Source organism: Tachysurus vachellii, chromosome 26 (assembly GCF_030014155.1).
Source record: "Tachysurus vachellii isolate PV-2020 chromosome 26, HZAU_Pvac_v1, whole genome shotgun sequence".
In the NCBI taxonomy this organism is placed as follows: domain Eukaryota; kingdom Metazoa; phylum Chordata; class Actinopteri; order Siluriformes; family Bagridae; genus Tachysurus; species Tachysurus vachellii.
Window position 1 is genome coordinate 9,898,160 of NC_083485.1, and position 22,500 is coordinate 9,920,659.

Here is a 22,500-nt window from a genome sequence, read left to right on the forward strand (position 1 = left end):
TTCCTCTCGAGGTTTCTTCCATCTAAGGGAGTTTTTCCTCACCACAGTCGCCTCAGTCACCTCAGGCTTGTTCATTGGGGATAAATACAAACACATTTAAATATAAGTCAAATATTAATCTCGAATTTTTGTTTTGTATTATATCGTCGCTGTCAGGCGGAATCCTCGTGTCTCCAAAACCGTTATTTTTCAGGAAATGAAAAAAACGCCGTACCTCATCTGCAGTGCACAGGGTTTAGTCCGCGTTGCAGTGGATTGTCTTGCGCTAAATTCCTGTCCTCAGACGAGCACCAGAACTAGCGGGGGTCAAGATCTTTTTTTCTTTGAGCACAGTGTTTTGAAGACATTTACCTCAGAAGACGTGTTGATTCGTTGCGACTCTTATTAAGGAGAAATATGCCGCGAATCTCTCCCGCGGAGTGAAGAAGAGGTGGACAGTTGAAGTGTCCAATGGAGTTATGAGATTTGCGCTCAAGCTATTTTCAAGACTTTAGATTGGTTAATAACTTGTAAAAATAACAGACCCACGTGGGGACTGACCAATAGCATCGATATGTGAAAAAATATGAAATTGACCAAATTTGGACATACGAGGTTTCCGCCCGACAGCGACGATATTAATCTTTGTATAATATTAAAGTTTTGTATTATGTTTCTTATGTTCTGTAAAGCTGCTTTGAGACAATGTCCATTTTTTAAAAAGCGCCATACAAATAAATTTGAATTGAATTGAATCGTATCAGTGTTTCAGCAGCAAAGCCTCATACCTTACATTTACCTTACAACCTTCTAATCAGACGCCCAATGTCTTAAACCCGGAGCTATTCGTACCCTCTGTGTTTCACTCAGCAGCCTTGTACAAGCTACAGTACAAATAAGATTTTCAGCTCCAGTGCTTTATTTTAGACTGCACTGTTATGAGAGAAAGTAAATAAATGGCTGCAATAAGTGTGGAAAAATAATAAATGTGTGAAACAGAGCCAACAGAACAGGGCACGGATGGAACGATGGCTCCTTACGGATTAATGACGGACGGAGGATACGACGTCTGTCTGTTTTCCATCATGCTCATCTCTAACCCGGAGCACACGGCTTTTAGAGACGACTCTGCGTCCGTTCACGTTTTATATACGTTTTATTTAGCTGTAACTAATCGGACACGTCTCGCTATTTCATGCAGCGATATCAGAGTGCTGAGAATCCATTTAAGGTTGAAGGAGATTTCTTAGTGTAGTCTTCAAAACATGCCCCATTTTAGGAGAAGTAGGGGCAGATAGAACGATGGAAGGAGAGAATATTTACTTTTACTCTATGACATCTCCAGGTTTTTTTTGGTCCCCCGAGTCTAACAAGTTGAACAGCCTGAGATGAAGCTTGGACAGATGGAAGGATGCCGTAAAACCACTACATAACAAAACCACTGTGTTTGGGGGTTAAACTGATTAAACAGTTGAACTCGGTTGTGTAAAGGCTAAAAGTTCTGCCTCTATTCAGTAGTTCAGGACTAATTGCTATTCCTGGGTCTCATGCTCGTTTTTACACGTGTTAATTTCTGCTGCACTTCTGGCCTCCAACTTGACTGCACTCTTTTTCCAAAGCACAGGCTTGTTAAACCCAGAAGTGGGGTCTGTTTTTTTAATCCAGGTTTATGAATTTACTTTTTTATGAACTTTCCATCTGACTTTGGAAATTTCGAAAAGAAAGTAGTCCTCATGTTTCTGGCATTACTGTATGACATCACGATGCACGTGCACAGTCGTGCCCTGCTGTACGCCGCCCGGTTGTGACACAGAAGGTTTTACTGCCGTGGCTTAAACAGGGTGAACTTTTTAAAGTCAGCTTCGGTTCTACAGACCGCAAGACTCCCATCAATCTCTCTGTGCTGCTGCAGTAAACGTGTCAAATGCAGACATCTCTGGGGCTCACGGGCATCTGAGCATTTCACTAAAGCACCTGTGTGTGTGTGCATTTGCATGTTCATACACCAGCTCATTCTACAAACGTGTGCACGTGATGGAAAGAGTCCGAGAACTCGCTCGCTCGCCGGACTCATTTGTGTGCCATTTTGATTATATTAAAATTTCTGCTGTCCTGATGGTTTGCATGTTGCAAAAACAACAGCCAGTAGAAACTAGTTTCTAAAAAAAACACCATCACAGTGTTATTTTCTTCCCAGAATATGGTCACGGATGTGATGAAGCGCAACGGCACACAGGAGCAGTCCAAATGCTCGGTCTCTTAAAACGTGTTTGCTTCTTCTTTTACACCTCCATCCATCTGATCTGTAACCCAGAGCCTTATAAGTTATACGGACCAGTTCAGTGGTGCTCATCCAACAGCTATCACTGTGATGGTGGTGTACATGAAGTGTGCGTTTGATCATTAGAATGTTACAAGCCTTGGACATAAAAATGTCCTAATTACCTCAAGCACACTTTGAAGACACACATTTATGGCTTCTTATGCACTAACTGTGTCCTATTTTCTAGTTTTTTTGGGGGGTTTTTTTTTGGACCACCACAACATATGTCTGGTTTACCCAAACCTCCCTATTTTTTTTTCTTTCTTTCTCTATCCATGATCTCATTCAATCCATCCATCGTATATAAAAGAAAGTAAGAAAACCCAACAACAACAGTGAAAGTGTGGGCCGATGACACCAAGCCAAAGCATCGGTTTAAAGGTAAAACTAAGAGCGTACATTACGACTTGCTCCGAGCAGAGCGCGCTGTAGAACTGAAGGTCACCTGAACAATAGATTCACTTCCTACATTTGAAAGGCAAAGTGGTGGCAACTTTTTTTTTCTTTTTTTTTTTCTTCTTGTTTCCACCAGACTGGAAATCTGGCTGGAGGTGTATGAGACTTTTCTCCAATGTGAGTCACCAGGTCTTTACAGGAAGGTACACAGTGCAACTCAACTTACTGAGTTAAACTAACATACACTTTGTCTACCCCTTCATGGGTCTCGTGACTAGTGCTGCATGAGTTGTGACTGTAAAGCAGATTTTCAGCCTCTCATTTTCTTTTGATGCTCCTTAACCCCATTTTCCCAAAAATGCAGATTTGTTCATTTTTTTAACAACTTTTTTTTATTTAACTGACAAATGTACAAAAAGAAAAATTTAAATTTAAAGTAAAAATTTAAAGGGGGACACAGTGGCTTAGTGGTTAGCACGTTCGCCTCACACCTCCAGGGTCGGGGTTCGATTCCCGCCTCCGCCTTGTACCCGCCTCCGGGTACTCCGGTTTCCTCCCCCGGTCCAAAGACATGCATGGTAGGTTGATTGGCATCTCTGGAAAATTGTCCCTAGTGTGTGATTGCATGAGTGAATGAGAGTGTGTGTGTGTGTGTGTGTGTGTGCCCTGCGATGGGTTGTCACTCCGTCCAGGGTGTATCCTGCCTTGATGCCCGATGACGCCTGAGATCCCTGTGACCCGAGGTAGTTCGGATAAGCGGTAGAAGATGAATGAATGAATAAAAATTTAAAATTTAAGAAAAATTCTTGCGTTGAATTTAAGTTAAAAAACAATCATCTTTTAGCACCGTGTTGCATTACGTTTCCATTTAATTGTTTAGGAAACGAGGAGAGAAACTCGCAGCAATTAGTTTCAAATATTTTACAGGTTGAATTTTTGCCATGTTTGCTCAGAACAAGACTTTTGTCTGTGCACGATGCGGCATACGTTTTCAGTAGGAGACGGCACATCTGGTCTGCAGTCATGTACACACACGTGTCAACAGACCCATGCTGGAACTGCCTTGCTTAAAGAACTATGGATTTCCTAGAAGAAAAAAAAAGCCATTGTATCTCTCTCCCTAAAATCCCCACATAAAAACCTCAAGCAGTCAGTGGTACCTTCACACAGATGCAAGACCCTGATGCGAACCACACCATGACAGATGTTTGCTGTTACACCTTTCACTGATAACACTCTGGACGTTCGTACTGTTATTTGGCACAGAGACGTGGAATTGTCTCAAAAATCAAGCTGAAAATAAGGCTGGAATCATCTGACCACAGCACATATTTCCACTGTCTCTCAGCTGGTCTAAGAGGATCTCGGGCCCAGACGACTCGGCGTACGGATGTTACGGCTTTCTTCAGAGTTTTCCTCAGAGTCTGAGATTTCTCGATGTACTTTAGATGGTGAAAACGATGACGCAATTGTAGTCATGTGACGCAGACATTTGACCATTTCAGACAAGATGGCCGGCGACACTCTACAGCATTTGTTTTGTTTACTCTCTGTTTTTAAAGCCTTGATAAAGATTAATGTCAGTTTACAAATACGCCAGATGTAGTGTGTGTTTTAACGAAAACGCGTTTCAAATGAATCCGGATTAGTGTAGACGTAGCCTAAGATTTCCATTCTGTTAATGGCGTGTGACGCAGCAGCGATTTAGTCCTTTAGTCTGTCCAGGTCTTTGAGATGAGATGTGTTGTGGTAGGAATAATAAAACAGGGTGTCCAGAACAGGGTGTCCATTGTCACCCCTGTATTTTTGTAGTCCTCTCAGAAATATCCAATTCCGACGTCGGTCGTCTTAGCAAAAGTGTACAAAGAGCTTATGTCTGAGACTGTGCAGGTAATGCGGAATATAGACGCAGTAAAAGATGTTAGCCGTGACGTGGGGATTTACAGTATCAGGGCAGAAGCTAGAAAAAGTTTCCTTTGGCTTTGTGTATACTTTTAATATCTGCTTCAGGACCAAGTGCATCAGTATTCGGTACAGAAGCTTGTGCATAAACCTTCACATACTGTACTGTACTCTGAAGGGAATTAGGAGCTGGTAGTATTTCTGAATGACGCACTGCGGTCGGCCATGAGTCTTTTACTTTACTACTTAACACATTCTTCTAACAAACGGTCCGTCTGTATCTCATTGTCTTTATCACTCCGCTTCATCCCATTGTCTCCGTCTCGTTTTTTCCTCCTAGCCACTCTTTATACGCACAGTGTGCGTTCGTGATTACGGGGTGTTGTGCGTCGCGTTTCGTTTCTCTCGCCCTCCGCCGCTCATCGTATTTCACAGCCGCGTTAAATCTCTGGAACCTTCTGAGGCAGCGTGTAATGAAATGGTGCAGGGAGGCTGAGCTCTGACTCCACTGTGGATAAACACTTCGATTAGGAGCATGAGACGAAAAGAGAAAGCGAGCATTCAGAAGAAGGCACAGTGACACAGCTGAATGCTACAGATAAATTCTATAATTAGTGAGAATTATTCACACCTTTCCTTAGAATGAAACTCAGTCAGTGATCATTTCAGCTTGAAATATTATTCACAATAAAACACAATTGTTTTCTAGATCATGGTTTGCATTCCTACTGTATAATGAACTACAATTCATTCATTAGAAAGTTAGCGCAGTTAATACGTTAAAATACTAAAAGCTTCTGGGTTCTTTGGTGTGCCTTCCAACAGCCTTAAGGTTTTTATGTAGGACTATATAATTGATTGGATTGGTTGGGACTGAGAAAGCTAAGAAACTTAAAAGAAAAGAAAAAATCCACCCCAATGGATTTGCATTGCACTCTTTATCATTACACCTTGTGCTGCACTTGTAGAGAAGTTAAGTTTTAAAAAAACTTTTTAACATCGCTTAGTGCTTAAGGTGTTGGACTGATGATCGGAAGGTCGTGAGCTCGAATCCCAGTTCTACCAAGCTGCCACCATCGAGCAAGGCCCTCAACCCTCAGTTGCTCAGCTGTAAAAAAAAAAGGAGATAAAAAAATGCAAGCCGCTCCGAATAAAAGTAACACTAACACTACTAAATGCCGTAGTGTTGCCATTTGTTTTTTTAGCACTTGACTTAGAGAGTGATGCAGCAGCGCTTTAGTCCTTTAGTCTGTCCAGGTCTTTGAGATGTCCTCGTCTGCACGCTGCCGTGCTCTGTCTCTGCCGTAAGTCGCCGCAGAGGTCATATGACTAGCGGCACTGCAAGTTTGAGTCCAATGTTTGGTGTCTCTACTATTTCTGTGCTGGGTTTTTCTTTAATATCACATCTGAACGTCAGTGGAAAAGGGGGGGGGGGGGGGGGTTGGGGTTGGGGTGTTACTCTTTTATAACATTCTTTGTACGTTATATATATAAAAGTGGAGAAATCCATGCAAATGTTGCTAGTTTTATTGTTATTTCTAGAAATTTGAATTGAAAATGAGTTTATGGGATTGTCAGTCATTTATTTCTCCTGTAAACGCTTGTATGAAGGTTTTATGAATAATCTCCAGCCTGATAAATAAGGCCCATGTGGTTTCCTCTCATTGTAGTTTTTTCCCCCCGTCCGTTTTTCTTTACTCTCTTATATCCTTTTAAGGAACTTGACCAGTGAACGAACAGTCGGAATGTATTGTGTAGTATTTTCACACTCACATCACCGCGTGGGTGGATTACAGAGGTGCATGACACCCTGCCCAAACTTGTGTTTTTTTCATTACTAACACTATCTCCAGAAGCGTAACACAACACCATTCACAGCATTCATCTGAAGAACCACACCGAGCTCAGGCTGCTTCCTTTAAAAATCCTGCAGTTTGGTTTGACCCCATAAACCACAGGTGCATAATGAACTAACCATAGTGTTGTGAGACTCTTCCCTCGCACGTAGCTTCGTGCATGGCACTTCGTACGTTGCTCTACAGTTAAACAGGTCTTACAAAGTGGCAATTCAACCTTGTACATACTTCCCCTATTAGAGCATATCCTCACAGCTACTCTTACCCTCCGCTAGTCAGTCGGGACGTAGCTGGCTTTTCGCAAACGGCAGCTTTTCCTGTTTCCTGTGCTGGGAGGCGTGCTGTATTTGTGGAGGTGTGAAATGAACAGGCTTTTATTGCGTCTCCCAGCACCTGAGTACACTGGCCACGGCTACCATGTGTTGATAGTAGCTCAGTAGGAAGTGGAAGCATAATGGCTGTAGGTGTGGACATCAGTCCTTCAGAGCAACTGTATAAAATAATATATATATATATATATATATATATATATATATATATATATATATATATATATATATATATATATATATATACAGGCAAACTTTGGCATTGATACAGAGATACTGGTACTGAACTTATACCGTGGCAGGAGACAGCGGCATGATGCTCTTTTTAAATTAGTAATGTGTGCCTGAGAGTGCAGATAATACACTGTTAAATAATAATACACTTCTAGGATCATAAAGACCATGAATGAATCCATCATTTTAGGTTTTAATCTCTTAAAACACTTTATTTTGTAAGATTAAAACGAATCTCGGCACATCATTGAAGTTAAACTTTACATTATGTCGTTCAACTGAATCTCTGAATCCATGACTATTGTGAATCCAAATTAACCTTTAGATTATGTCATTAAAGTTGCATTTTATGTTGCGTCAGTAGCTTTGCATCATATTATTATAGTTAAACTCTCTCTCTCTCTCTCTCTCTCTCTCTCTCTCTCTCTCTCTCTCTCTCTCTCAGTCTGTCACTCTCTCACTCTCTCTCACTTTCTCTCTCTCTGTGTGTCACTCTCTCTCTCTCTCTCTCTCTCTCTCTCTGTCACTCTCTCTCTCTCTCTGTGTCACTCTCTCTCTTCCTCTCTCTCAGTTTGTGTCTCTCTCTCTCTCTCTCTCTCTCTCTCTCCCTCTCTCTCTCAGTCTGTGTCACTCTCTCACTCTCTCTCTCTCTCTGTGTCACTCTCTCTCTCCCTCTCTCTCACTTTCTCTCTCTCTGTGTGTCACTCTCTCTCTCTCGCTCACTCTCTCTCTCTGTGTGTCACTCTCTGTGTCTCTCTCTCTCTCTCTCTCTCTCTCTCTCTCTCTGTGTCACTCTCTCTCTCCCTCTCTCTCAGTCTGTCTCTCTCTCTCTCTCTCTCTCTCTCTCTCTCTCTCTTCCTCTCTCTCTCAGTCTGTGTCACTCTCTCTCTCTCTCTCTCTCTCTCTCACTCTCTCTCTCTCTCAATCTGTCACTCTCTCTCTCCCTCTCTCTCAGTCTGTCTCTCTCTCTCTCTCTCTCTCTCTCTCTCACTCTCTCTCTCTCTCAATCTGTCACGCTCTCTCTCTCTCAATCTGTCACGCTCTCTCTCTCTCTCTGTCTGTGACTCTCTCTCTCGCTCTCTCTCTCTCTCTCTCTCTCTCTCTCTCTCTCTCTCTCTCTCTCTCTCTCTCTCTCTCTGTCTGTCACTCTCTCTCTCTCTGTCTGTGTCACTCTCTCTCACTCTCTCTCTCTCTCTCTCTGTCTCTCACTCTCTCTCTCTGTGTGTCTCTCTCTCTCTCTGTCACTCTCTCTCTCAGTCTCTCTCTCTCTCTCTCTCTCTCTCTCTCTCTCTCTCTCTCTCTCTCTCTCTCTCTCTCTCTCTCTCTCTGTTTGTATTGTCTGTGTGTAAGTTATTGCCAAGTTACAGATTTCTGGATATGTCTTATCAGACCTATATGACCAAACATATTCTTCATTGTGATGCATTATTCCCCCCCCACACACACACACTCACTCTCCTCTTTTGATAAGGAATATCGTCATTCATTCATTGTTTTTATTTTATTTGTATTTTTTATTTACATTCAAATACATTGTATGGCTTTGAAATGGAAGGATGAATATAAACATTTCACATCCCATCGTGAGAGCTTATCTGCAGTGCGATAAACCAAACAGATGACCTGCGGAATGAAGTCAGATCGCAATATGAGGTATGAGATAAAAACATGGATTGTGCTTTGTATTTTTCTCAGGTGCTGGCACTGTTTGAGGAAGGCGAGGAGTCCACTACAGCTTTTGTGGAGCCTGTAGTCATCCTGCTCATCCTGGTTGCCAATGCGGTCATTGGAGTTTGGCAGGTGTGTTTGTGTGTGTGTGTTTGTGTGTGTGTTTGTGTTTGTGTGTGTGTGTGTGAGGATGAATAATTGAGTCTGTGTGTTTGTAACAAACTGCAGCACAAAAGAAAATGACCTAATAAATAAGGTCTGCAAGTCGAAAAGTCGGCGTACAACGGAACCGCGCGCCGTTTTGTAGCACAGAGATGCCGTTTGTTTCACAAAGCATAAATCTGATCATGGAGATAGAATAAAAAAATGAGGTCCTGCTAGTGCAACAGGCTGCAGGTCCACATCTGAGTCAAGCTTTACAGTCCATCTTGGACCATACCTAGAGAGACCAACTAGTTTGAACTGAACACAGTGTAGAATTTCAGTAGCGACCGAACGTTACAGGTCTGTCGTAAAATAGAGGTGATTGAAAACCGAAGCTTTGTCGTACAGAATAGTTCTCCCATCACCAGCCAATCAGAGACATGCTCGGTCAAACGAATAACAATAATAATAATAAACTATATAATATTCATGAACGGTAATCTGTATTTGAATACACTAAATGACGTCATATTACATTAAGGCTTATCATAAAAATAAAATCTTTTGTGCTGTATATCATATATAGTCAGTCTGTTGTCGGAATTGGTGCAGTGTGTAGATAACATTCTAGATTCTTCCATGTTCTCCTGTTAGCCGTGTATTTACAGTGCAGATGAGTAATGCTGTGAGAGGTGTTGAGTGAAATGTAAATGTTATGCCAGAACTGCAAGATGTGTTGATGGTGTAGCTCAGCGTCCTGAGGCTGGGCCTAATGTGTGTGTGTGTGTGTGTGTGTCATTGCAGGAGCGTAATGCGGAGAATGCCATCGAAGCTCTGAAAGAGTACGAGCCCGAGATGGGCAAAGTGTATCGCATGAACCGCAAGGCTGTGCAGAGAATCAAGGCTCGGGATATTGTGCCAGGAGACATTGTGGAGGTGGCAGGTAAGCATCGATTTACAGCAGAGGTTCTCAGATATTTTACAGTCAAGAACGCCTTTAAGTTTAAAAGAAAACCAATAATTTGGACCCCCATCAGCATTTTAGTTTTATTTTACAAATAAATCTGTTTGCATTTTCATTAGAATTGCCATTACATTTGAATTGATGTTATTTATAGGCAAACAAATTCAATAATCCATAACGGGTTGTGCTTCCTGGAAAATTTGAACGTCATGAATATATATGCCCTGGATGTACTTCACAGACCCCTGGGGTTCCCCAGATGCCCCCTTTGAGAACCATGGAAGCCTTTTGGGATTCTGTAGAGTGTTTCTCCCGAAAGAAAAATCGATGAATGAAATGATTAATATGGCAGTGCTAGGAGATCCTCACAGAGATATTAATATTTTGTGTGGGTGTGGGTGGGGAGGGGAGGGGGGAGTCCAGCCTGCACCCTACTGTTTTCCCATATGGTCACTTCCTAATAACTACCACAGTGGCACCACCTGGATGCCACAAGCTGTTTGCCACCCAGGCTCCAGAAAAAATACCTTTCCCTCTCTAAATTCTCTCTCTCTCTCTCTCTCTCTCTCTCTCTCTCTCTCTCTCTCTCTCTCTCTCCTCTCAATTTTGTCACAGAACCATGTATTCAGACACAACACACACTAACTATTAGATCTTTATATTAGATCTTGTCATTAAATAATTAGTGTGTGTTCCTGTAATCCTGACTTGCTAATGATGTTCAGTTTGCGTGGGAGAGGAGAGGAGAGGAGCGAAAGAACAGGGGAGACAGAATGAAACCAACCTCCGGAAGGGGGATGAGGATGAGGGAGAGAGAGAGACAGAGAGAGACAGAGAGAGAGACTGACTGCAGGGTTTCTGGCTCTCATTCATAGCAACAACAGTCGCCTGCTGAATGGAGCTGGGGGAAAAAAGCCAAGAGAAAATAGTGTGCTTTTGAGTGAATGGACACCATGTACAGGATGGTTATATTACACAATGGGACAGTCGGGCGTCTCACCTAAAGGCATCAGTTAAGCAGGAAACGTTTTCATTCAGGTTTTGCAGAGGAGTTGCAGTAGGTTTCTGTAGGTACCACTACCATGTTCGATAAGTCATGGTGTACCACCACCTTCTCAGTTCGATAACTCGTGGTGTTTGTGTTTAGACGTATTATTAGAAGCAAACGTATAGCTCCTGACAACATGGTGTTGATGTCACTCTTTCGTGGTGATGCAAACAATCTGTAATTTCATTAGCATTAAGAACAGCTTCCAGTCAGCCAATCATGTGGCAGCGGCAAAATGGATAAACGTCATACAGATACAGATCAAGTGCTTCAGTGCACATCAAGCACCAGAATGGGGGAAAATATGATTTCTGTGGCTGTAATCATGGCACGAGTGTTGGTGCCTGACAGGCTGGTTTAAATAAAATAAAAAAATTAATTCCATCTTCTTTGATTATCCATAACACTCTCTAAAGTTTGGACTAACGGATGGTTGAATGCTTTGTGCCACTGCCACGTGATTGGCTGATTGGACAACTGTAACAATAAACAGGTGTACGGGTGTTAAAGTACGATGGATGGATGGATGGATGGATGAATGGATGGAAGATTATTGCATCCTATCATGTAAAGCTACAGTCCGATGCTTGTAACTTCAAGTGTCCTCCAGGACTATAGTTGGGAATCTTTGATGTAGAGTATCAGTAGTGATATTTTGTACAGTGCTCAACAGTCTTGATTGTGTTTCTACCAAATGCTGTCGACTCACTTCGATGATTATGATGGCGATTATGATATTTACCTATTAGTCAGTAAAAAGGGACCTTATGACAGATTCCATGCATTTTCTAACTCAATGTGTGCCAGTGAAGCTGTAACTAATGCTTACACTGACACAATATTTAGTGTTAATGCTTCTCTAAACCTTACTGCTCTTCCTGTGATTGAGAATCAGACATAAAACAGGAGCACCAAGGGTGAGGTGGGTGGAATGAATGCATGCGTAGGGGAAAATAAAAGGCAGGGAGAGGGTGAGTTAGGATACTAATGCGACATCCGAGACAGACTGATGAGAGAGAGAGAGACCGGGAAGGTGAGAGACACAAGAAACACAGCTAATGGCAGAGAATGAAGCAATGATGGAATAAGTGGTGAGGGAGAGAAAGTGAGAATGGATTATGTTACCTGTCCTGGTGGGGTGGAAACAAGCTGTTCTTTGTCCTCAAGTCCCTGCCGAGACTAGTATGCATTCCGTAGGCTGTACTCCCACACACACACTCAGTACTGATGCCCCAAAGGCTTGTCACACCAACCTCAAGGGTTCTGCAACTTTTTCATCCCTTTTGACCCAGATGTTTGTGGGACAAATCCACATGCTTGCTTTGTGTCCAGTTTCGTTCTGCATCATATACTGCAGTCTGGTGTTGGAATGTTCAAGCAAATGGACTTGCCATGTGTGCCTTCTTCTTCAGTAATCCTGAAGATGGTAAAACACAAGGGTTCAGTGAGCAGTGGGTTCCAGGAGTCTAGTAGGCAATGAATGGTTAAGGCTCAAGTTGACAGAGGCCCTTGATTAAGGTCCGTAACCCTCTCTACTCCAACTGACAATAAAGACCACCTTCTTCCTTTTATGCTATGACTCGTAGCGCGGTGAGGCTTTGTGATTAAACATACGAATACAGCAGCTGGATAAAGGAAATGCCTTTCACATGAACCTTCAAACTGGGAGATTGCTGGTTTAAATCCCACTGATGCCAAAGCCATATGTGCCTGGGAGCAAAACTGGCTGTGCTCTCAGCTTGGGAGGGATTACATACTCGATCTTGATGGTCAGATACACCGGCCAGTCGTGGGCACCTTTGAGCTCATGTATGAGGAAACCCTTCGTTCACAGCAGATTGAAAGAAATCTTGGTTTACACGTTAACCTTAACTCTGGGTGCCACATCCCTTCACACCACTTCAGAGCCATCGAGTGTATATCAGGTCAATTAACACAGCAAAAGTCGGTGTCGTGCACACATCACAACCAAGCTGTCTAGGAAATCATTCAGCTGTAATTCATATGGCATTTAACTGGATATTAAGAACATTAGTTATTGGAATATGTTTTGACCTTTTCGGGACAAGCAAAGTCAATAAAAAATAAAAATTAAAAAAGCATTTATTGCTTATTTATTAATGCAGTGGTCTTTAAACCAGTGGAGTTTAAGGTTAGCTGTAAGTAGGTAGGTAGGTAAGGATATAGGTATTGCATAATATCTGCAATTACAGTAGCTACATTGATATCTGTCAATGGAGGGGGGCACGGTGGCTTAGTGGTTAGCACGTTCGCCTCACACCTCCAGGGTTGGGGGTTCGATTCCCGCCTCCACCTTGTGTGTGTGGAGTTTGCATGTTCTCCCCGTGCCTCGGGGGTTTCCTCCGGGTATTCCGGTTTCCTCCCCCGGTGATCGGCATCTCTGGAAAATTGTCCCTAGTGTGTGCGTGCGTGAGTGAATGAGTGTGTGTGTGTGCCCTACAATGGGTTGGCACTCTGTCCAGGGTGTATCCTGCCTTGATGCCCGATGACGCCTGAGATAGGCACAGGCTCCCCGTGACCCGAGGTAGTTCGGATAAGCGGTAGAAGATGAGATGAGAATGAGAGATATCTGACAATGGAAGGTTCTTAGAAGACTAAGAAAGTGTGTGCTAGTGTTCGTGCACGTGTGTGTGTTTGGGGTGGGGGTTTGAGGATTTTTCAGAGCTGTATGGGAGCTAGCAGAGATGAAGGTGCTGTCAGAACTGTCTGCTTAAATGCCTCTGTCTCTTTATCAAATCCTGACATAATCTTGTTGCTAGGCACAGATTAAAAAAACAACAACTAATGTACAGTCACTAACCTAGCACAAAAGCAACTGTGAAGAATACCATATTTTGCATCCCAGGGAGTCCAAAAACAGAGAATTAGAATGAAAAATGGATGTGGAAAAGAACCTTTGGGAGTTCCAAAAGGCGGCACATGCAAATCGGTTACTAAAACAAAAAAGGGGAATAGGATGGCAAAACAAATGGCAACCGGGTGGAAAAAATGAAGCCACACATGCACATGTAAGTTTGTCTGATTTGTCTGTTGCCCACCTCCCGCGTTCCTGGTCAGGATCATTTGCAGGCATTCGCAACTTTCAACGGAACCTTTGGCACACGCTGGTCTCCGTCTAAGCAGGGGGTACTGGAAACCGCCATGGCTATTTTTGAAAAGCGCAAGTTAGAAAACATATAAATCAATTTGCACATTAATTTCCAGCTGGCCCTTGCTTTGGGGTAACGGTGGAAGTCCTGAGTGGAACTTTCCTCTGGTTCTTTCACACACGGAAAACTTGTCCATTACGGGCCCCAAGAAGCCGCTGGGAGATTTCTGTCAGTCCAGCAGACACGGAAAGCTGGGAGAAGTATTATTTAATTTTATTTTTTTGCACTCCTTTTATTAGCGTTTCAGTGTTTCGGTTACTCTTCATCAGATTGAATGAAAGTCTCTGAGTGTGTGTGTGTGTGTGTGTGTTTGTGTGTGTGTAGATGAATGTAGTTTAACAGGACAACAGCTGTCTAACTGACCACCAGGTCCTTCCTGTCACCATGTGTGAGCAAGAACCGTTTACTTTCATACAGAGAGGCCATTTGACTGACACTACAGATACCCAGCCACACATGATGGCAAATATGCCACTAAATGCTTTAAGAAAAACTTGAAGATCGTTTTTTTATTTGTTATTTTAGGAAACAAGCTCATAGAAAGTCAAGGTGTACACAGAGGTTCAGATGGTCCGATTGTAACCTTTAGAATTGTTCATGTGTTCACCTGATCAGAGAGATGGATGGATGGATGGATGGATGGATGGTTTGATGGAAAGATAAATGGACGGACGGCTAGATAGATGGATACATGGGAACCTGTACAGAATGTTACTGCACTTAACATCTAGTGAGTGGTAGTTCTGGTAAGGTGATACTGGTTTGAGCTGACATGAAGGCTACAGTGACTCAGTTAACCACACTTTAGGACTACGGTGAGCAGAAAAGCATCTATCTGTCTGTCTGTTTTGTCTGTATGGAAGTCTACACATTTCTCAGGCTCTGCCTTTGACATTATGTGTTTGCAATAAACTTTTAAATGTTTTGGCATAATGGCTGTGCTCACTCTCTCACTCACTATTGTTCTAACCTGAAGCAAATGCCGTCTATCTGGAGCTGGCCACATTAGCATTTAAATGGGATCGGAAGCCATTCGTGATGGCTGGCAGGCTGGTGGGAGGAAGGCCAGGGCATTTGAAAAAATGAAATTGTGGCAAGATAGAATAACGTGAGTTAAAGAAGACATTTACAGAGACTGGCATGATTGAGAGAAGGTGGGAAATTAGTTGAGGGATGGACTTGGGTTGTCATTCTACCATTCTGCTCACTGCACCCACCCCCAGACCAGCCTCCAAATGCATCCCGAAACACATTGCAGCAGGACTGAGGATGGGTGATGGACGTATGTGGGTGAGGTATCATTCGAAGAGAAGGGGCGGTTTGTGTAACGGTGGCATTACACAAGACTTTGACATGGAGCATTATAAGTAGGAGTGAGATGTATCGAGTGGGAGAAGAGGTCGAGTCAGGCGTGTTGAGCTGTGTCTCGCCGAAGAGCTGGCATTCAAGTCACTTCTTTCATCCAAATGTTTTCATTCTTTCTCTACTCTTGCTTCAGGGGCAGTCGGGTCTTCCCATCCTCCTGAGCACCAGGAACCACAACTTTCTCCTTTGAATAGACGATGCATGAATTCTTAATTCATCACATTATTTGTACATTTGTACAGAAAACCTCACCCAGGCCTGCGCCGTCGCGCGGCTCAGTTCACGGTTGTACGATTTCGTGCGCACTGTTTCTAACCAAGCATCAGTAGCATCTTTGGGCCCGACCCAGCGACAGCACAAGATCTGAAGACTTAACGAGTATGCTCTTGACATGCCTAGTCACAAGGCAACGCATCATTAATATGTTTCCAAATATATCAGAGAAAACGCTTTCAGCACGCTAACTGTCAAAGAAGGTTATCACGAGATTAATTTGCTGCTTACGGATTCCGCTAAGGGATTAAACATAGAAAACTTGTTACCGGACGGGTGCTGAAGCAGGATGTGAGATAAGAGGCTTATCTTGACAGAATTCTGCAAAAAAAAAAAAAAAAAAAGAGAACCTAGCCCTAGTCGATAATCATGCTAGGATACACTTTACAGACGTAGACCAGGGAGGTCGGAGTTAGTTTTCTGAAGCTTATAGACTTTTTAATTCCATGTGTTAGTGAAGGTCTAGCTGGAAAAGATATCGACTGAGTTTGTTCCCAGACAGCACTGTTGATTATCTTTATCTCTAGTCTTTTCTCACTTGAAAAGTAAAGCTGCTTTTTCCCCTCTTGATGTAGCACTCAATTTTTTCATCGATCCTATAATGCGCCTTGCGTTCACATCAGCTCAGGAATCGAAAAGCCAGGGCCGACTACGTTATTACACGTCTGGAGTGTTGTTTATTCTCTGGACCCGTACTGTGTTGTTCACACCAGCCATATAGCAATGTTTCTACCTAACAAACGACCTCTTCTCCCGCTGCTGATTAATTGCTTGGATGGGCCTCGTGTCAGCCATTTTATATACACTACGAGTCACCGTAGCTATAGATCCGGGAGGTCTGAAAATCTGGGCAAGACATTGGCGAGATTATTTTTAATTTAGCATCGTTGTGTATTGAATCTTCACCCATTAATCTTTAGATATACCATTAAACAGCTCTGAATTCTTTTTTCTAAACAGAATAGTAACTCCTAAGAAGGATCTCCCCTCTGATGAATGTACTGTACTGTGTATATATATATACGTATATTATTTTTTCCAGTTGGAGACCAGGTGCCTGCTGATATCCGAATCGTCTCTATAAAATCCACTACTCTCCGAGTGGACCAGTCCATCCTCACAGGTAGAGCGCTAGAAAAAAGAATAACACCTCTTCTATATGACCCAGGATTGTATTATTTGTCATTTGGTTATTTGTTAAACTGATGTTCTGTGTGTGTGTGTGTTTAACAGGCGAGTCTGTATCTGTTATCAAACACACTGACCCAGTTCCTGATCCACGAGCGGTTAATCAAGACAAGAAGAACATGTTGTTTTCCGTAAGCACTTCCTTCCTGTCGCATGTGAATGTGTGCCTGTATGCAGTAAATTAGATATTTCCTGGATTTTCTGATTTTTTTCCCATAGTTAGTCTATTTATATATTTTTTGAAGTAATTAAAAAAAAAAAGTCAGCACTTTTTTTAAAGTGAGATCTAAGATACTGATTTTTTTTTTCCCCCTGTAATACCCTGTATGTCTTGTGGAATACAACTGTATTTTAAAAGTCATTCTCTTTCCATCTTTTTTCCTCATCTTATTTCTGTTTGAAATAAAAAAGGAAAAAAAAGAAAAAAGCATTAGGATGTCCTATAAATACAAGACTTAAGTGTTCCTTCTTGCTCCCTGTACGCCGGTCCTGTCACAGGCTTTGACCCAGGACCACATTTTTCCATCCTCAGTTCACTTTCATTCTGTTTGGATTATTTATACTCGAGGGCACACCTTCGAAGCGCTTTAATCACTTGAAGCCACAGAATCACTTTGAGTCCGCCTCTGTTTAGTTTAGCAAATTGCACTTGTGGTATAAGCTTTTTAGAGTAGGCTTTTATGCATTTTCCAACACATCATCCCTTTTAATAAATGTGGTCCACTGAGGAAAAAACGTCTAACGCCATTATGGCCAATGAAGTTTCCAAGCTGCATTAAGTGAAATGAGTGTACGAATCGTTTGAAACGGCTGCCATTTCCCTACCGACTTATAAAGGCAGCCAGGAGAGAGTGTCTGTGTGGAAAAAAAAAAAAAAAAGTACGGGCTCTGATACTGTTCGTGCATCTGCGTATGTTTTTGTTTAGGGCACCAACATCGCTTCAGGCCGAGCCATTGGCGTCGTGGTCTGCACCGGCGTCGCCACAGAGATCGGCAAGATCCGTAACCAGATGGCGAGCACGGAGCAAGAGAGGACACCGCTGCAGCAGAAGCTGGACGAGTTCAGCCAGCAGCTCTCCAAAGTCATCTCGCTCATCTGCATCGCGGTTTGGCTCATCAACATCGGCCACTTCAGCGACCCCGTGCACGGCGGCTCCTGGTTCCGCGGCGCCATCTACTACTTCAAGATCGCTGTGGCCCTGGCCGTCGCCGCCATCCCCGAGGGTCTTCCTGCCGTCATCACCACCTGCCTGGCTCTGGGAACACGCCGCATGGCCAAGAAGAACGCCATCGTGCGCTCTCTGCCCTCTGTGGAGACTTTGGGCTGCACGTCAGTCATCTGCTCTGACAAGACAGGAACGCTTACGACCAATCAGATGTCTGTGTGCAGGGTGAGTTATTGTAAGACTTCCTCATGAGGTTAACAAGCACTGTCTGCTTTTCAGAAATAAACAGTGAAGGAAAGCGTTCAGCTCAGGAAACAAAGCTAAACCACATGAAGAGGAATAACTTTTATTCTTTTTTTCTTTAAGCAGCTTCAAACATTTTTCTGAAAATACAATTTTCGCCTTTAATCGGTAGCTCTATTTTTAGACCCGTTTCTTTCACACTGTCCTTCCCAATTTCACCTTCATACAGTCCATGCTGGCCAAGCTGCCGTTTTTGTTTTAGTTTGACATTCCACCTCTAAGACCTCTCCTCCTGCTCTCAGTTGTGTTTCTATCAGCACTCTTGTTATTTTTGGAGCACTGACAGGTTGCTCTTACAGACCTGGCAACACCCAACCTGGCTTCATGGGCTTTGACTCATTGCCAGTGTCGGTGAGACGCTGTGTGTACACCTGGGTGATGCAACACTCACAGTGTTCAGCGTCCACAATATCTGTGGTCTTGTGTTTGTAAAGAAAAAAACTTGTATCAAGAGATATAGAAAAGACAAAGAACAATCCTAACGGACAGGTCTAGGGTTGCAACAAGTAATCCACAAACCTTTCTTATTGATCAGCAAGGTTACGAAGATGTTGCTTTTAATTAAAGGTGTATCCCAAATCGGATACTACTCTGTTCTGTGCGCAATTCTCACAAGAGCAAGTGCACATATTTGGATGACGCACATACAAGAAATGTGGAACGTTGGCCACTTTATGCACTCGCCGTTAAAAGCTTTGCTTAGTGGAAAAGGGGCGGGGCTTCCAGGTATACAGGAAATCTTACACATTTTAAATTGACCCATTTACAGCATTTGGCACACGTCCTTATCCAGAGCGACTTGCATTACTTTTTTTAAGCAACTGAGCAATTGTGGGTTAAGGACGCCTTAACCACTGAGCTATCACTTTCCCCAAACAATGTGTCCTTCTGGTTGGTGAGGAAAAAATAAATAAATAAAGGTTCCTTTTTAGAGGGCCCTAAACTTCTTAAATTGATGGTAAAATACATAGTGTGTAGTACATTGTTTGGGATGTGACTTGTGTGTCCAGTCATCAAGGTTCCGTTTCATATCAAAGGTGCTGGGGGTCGATTCCCTAATGGGTCGATTCCCTAATGGGTCGATTCCCTAATGGGTCGATTCCCTAATGGGTCGATTCCCTAATGAGACGATTCTCTAATAAGTCGATTCTCGAATGATTCCCGAATGAGTCGGTTCCCGAATGAGTCGATTCCTTAATGACCCCCAAAATGATTCACTTTGCACTAAAACACAAAGCAATTAAATGTTCTCTAGAAGTATTGACTTATTAAAATCCTGGGAAGAAATAATTACTGGTATTTATATTTATAAATTAATCGATTGAATGAAGCCAAAAGTAATCATTAGGCTCCTCACCTACCAATATACTTGTTAGATGCTTCCATAAAAGGAATTAAACACCAAACATTCTCAACATTAAACCCTTTTTAAGGTTACACAAATGTACCCTAATGACAGCAGACTGGGACGTTTAAAATGTGCTCTCTGTGTGTCTAATGTGAACACGCCTGTGCCACAATGCGCTCATAACGTTAGATAATTGACAGGTGTAAACAGCCCACTTTGAGCCATCTAATGATCAGGTGATTAAACAAGCACAAAGCATTACTTTTCCTTCTGCAACTGGCTAGAAGAGAAACTATCAGTGTTTGGATCGAAGCTCAAAGAAGCATCGCATTATATGCATTTTGCAAACACAAAAACTCCCCATCGGACTCACAGCCAGTAACCTCAAATCAATAGCACTTCCAGTCAAGCAGGAACAATTACACAAAGTATAGCTTATGCATACAGAGGAAGTGGAACGGAGGGTTTCTCAGTGATACTCTGCAGCTTGGTTAACGTGAACAGGTCAAGATTTATAGAGTTAAAGCTAAGAAGGAATCGTTTTTCTTTCTTTTATGTTTGTAATTTTATCTGAAAGGCTGAATAGTGAGAAAGTTGTGAGAATGAGGGCTTTGTCTTCTTTCCTTTGCCCCTCCTTTTCCCCTCATTTATCAGGCCCCCACACACACACACACAATCATGTCACTCCTAACTTATGTGACCTTTAGGATTTCAATTGGAAAACTGTGATTGAATTTTATTTATTTATTTCTTTTCTGTCGCGTTGTGCCGTGTCACAGTTTCCAGCTGCATGAATGCTCACTTCAGAGTAGCCTTTTCAGCTTGCTGCTTTTCTTTCTTTTCTGTTATGGAAAAAAGGTGTGTGTGTGTGTGTGAGAGAGAGAGAGAGAGAGAGAGAGAGAAAGAGAGATGCAGGTGTGTTCATGCATTGTGCTTATTCATGCATGAGGGAATGCCGTCTGCTTGCTGTAATGCCCTGAGGTGTGTGTGTGTGTGTGTGTGTGTACGGCTTTGCTGTCTGGTTATAAGCAGGGAGTTCCCAGTGTGATAAACTTGTTTAATCTCCTGCGTTCTTGAGATCCTTCCGTCAGGAGTCCAGAGTCAAAGCTGCAAATATTTACTCAACCTCGGGATCGCTGTGATACGGAGACAACCTATCTCTCAAACACTGACCTGCCTGGTGATCACATTTATTGTAGTACACACACACACACAGGCACACACATGTACACACAGATGCACACAGACACACACACAAACACACACATACAGACGCACACAGGCACACACGCATACACAAACAAGCATACGCACAAACACAGGCACGCATACACACACACAGGGCGCGCATATACAGTTCAGACACACACACACAAACGAGCATACACACAGGCACACAAACACAGGGCGTGCACACACAGACACACACACATAAAGTACACACACACACTGGCATACACACATAGGCGCACACACAGGGCACGCACACACAGACACACACACATACACACACAGGCGCGCACACACAGGGCGCGCACACACACACACACACACACACACACAGTCATTCAGCACATGTAGTACAAGCAGCAGTTCATGAGTTTGTCTGTTTTTAAAGAAGACATTTATTAGTATTGCATACAGTAATATGTAGTTCAGTGCACTTTTACATGCCCTTATTACAAAAATAAGATGATGGTCACACTTGATACGTACTTAGTTTTTGTAAATGATTATCTAATGAGGAAATTAAAGCGTTGCTCTGTTCTTTTTTTTTTAGTCGTACGAGACGACTCCTCTGTGCAGTGTCGTAACCGCTGTATCATTTATAGCACCGTTGTGAAATCAGTCGCACTAATAGTTTCCAGGAAGCTGGGGTTAGTATTGCGGGTGATGATCGTACTTTGTTTATCTTCCCTCTTCTCATGTCCTGCTCCTCCGTCTCGCTCGTCGTAGCATCGTACGCATGTGTGTTGTCATGCAAGCTAACTTAGTTTTACAGAAAGTCCAGTAGACAGACATTTCTACCACAGTGCCCTTTCTCCTGATTGGTTGGTAGAACAGCAGCTGTAACTGAAGTCACATTAAAGGTTATATTAATGCGTCTAATTCTAACACGTTATTGTTCGTAGAGGTCGGCACGGACCGGTAGGGAGAACAATCAAAGACTGTTGATATTTGGGACGCTGTGTATAAGTGAATGTTTATATATAACAATTATAGAAGGAGTCTCAGGCGGGGCACGGTGACTTAGTGTTTGATTCCTGCCTCCGCCTTGTGTGTGTGGAGTTTGCATGTTCTCCCCGTGCCTCGGGGGTTTCCTCCGGGTACTCCGGTTTCCTCCCCCGGTCCAAAGACATGCATGGTAGGTTGATTGGCATCTCTGGAAAATTGTCCGTAGTGTGTGAGTGCGTGAGTGAATGAGAGTGTGTGTGTGTGTGCCCTGCAATGGGTTGGCACTCTGTCCAGGGTGTATCCTGCCTTGATGCCCGATGACGCCTGAGATAGGCACAGGCTCCCCGTGACCCGAGGTAGTTCGGATAAGCGGTAGAAAATGAGTGAGTGAGTGAGAGAGAAGGAGTCTCCACTGTCACCGCTTTCTAATAGTCAGAATCGCTTGGTTTATACTTGGCACAGGCTTGTGTTTGCACACACATCTGATGTCCAGCTGAAGGATTAAAAGCAAAATCCATTAGCTCTCACGTCAAAGCTAAAACATCTCTTTCCACCAGGTTTCCACATCAAGTCGGGAAACGTCAAGCGTTTCGTGCACAGCAGTGTTTTAAACACACTGACTAACCTCGTTTCTTTTTAAAACCTCATCTTTATCTAAGGCTGGGTTTC

General features: G+C 43.0%; 1 protein-coding gene across 1 annotated transcript in view; it reads left to right on the forward strand.

Moving 5' to 3' along the window:
* atp2a3 (ATPase sarcoplasmic/endoplasmic reticulum Ca2+ transporting 3) overlaps positions 1 to 22,500 on the forward strand; it is a 66,098-nt gene that overhangs the window by 21,092 nt on the left and 22,506 nt on the right. Inside the window, exons 4-8 of the mRNA XM_060863321.1 lie at positions 8,715 to 8,819; positions 9,636 to 9,774; positions 16,694 to 16,774; positions 16,885 to 16,970; positions 17,766 to 18,230. Coding sequence (XP_060719304.1) covers positions 8,715 to 8,819; positions 9,636 to 9,774; positions 16,694 to 16,774; positions 16,885 to 16,970; positions 17,766 to 18,230 — 876 coding nt within the window. The remainder of the gene's footprint in view (positions 1 to 8,714; positions 8,820 to 9,635; positions 9,775 to 16,693; positions 16,775 to 16,884; positions 16,971 to 17,765; positions 18,231 to 22,500) is intronic.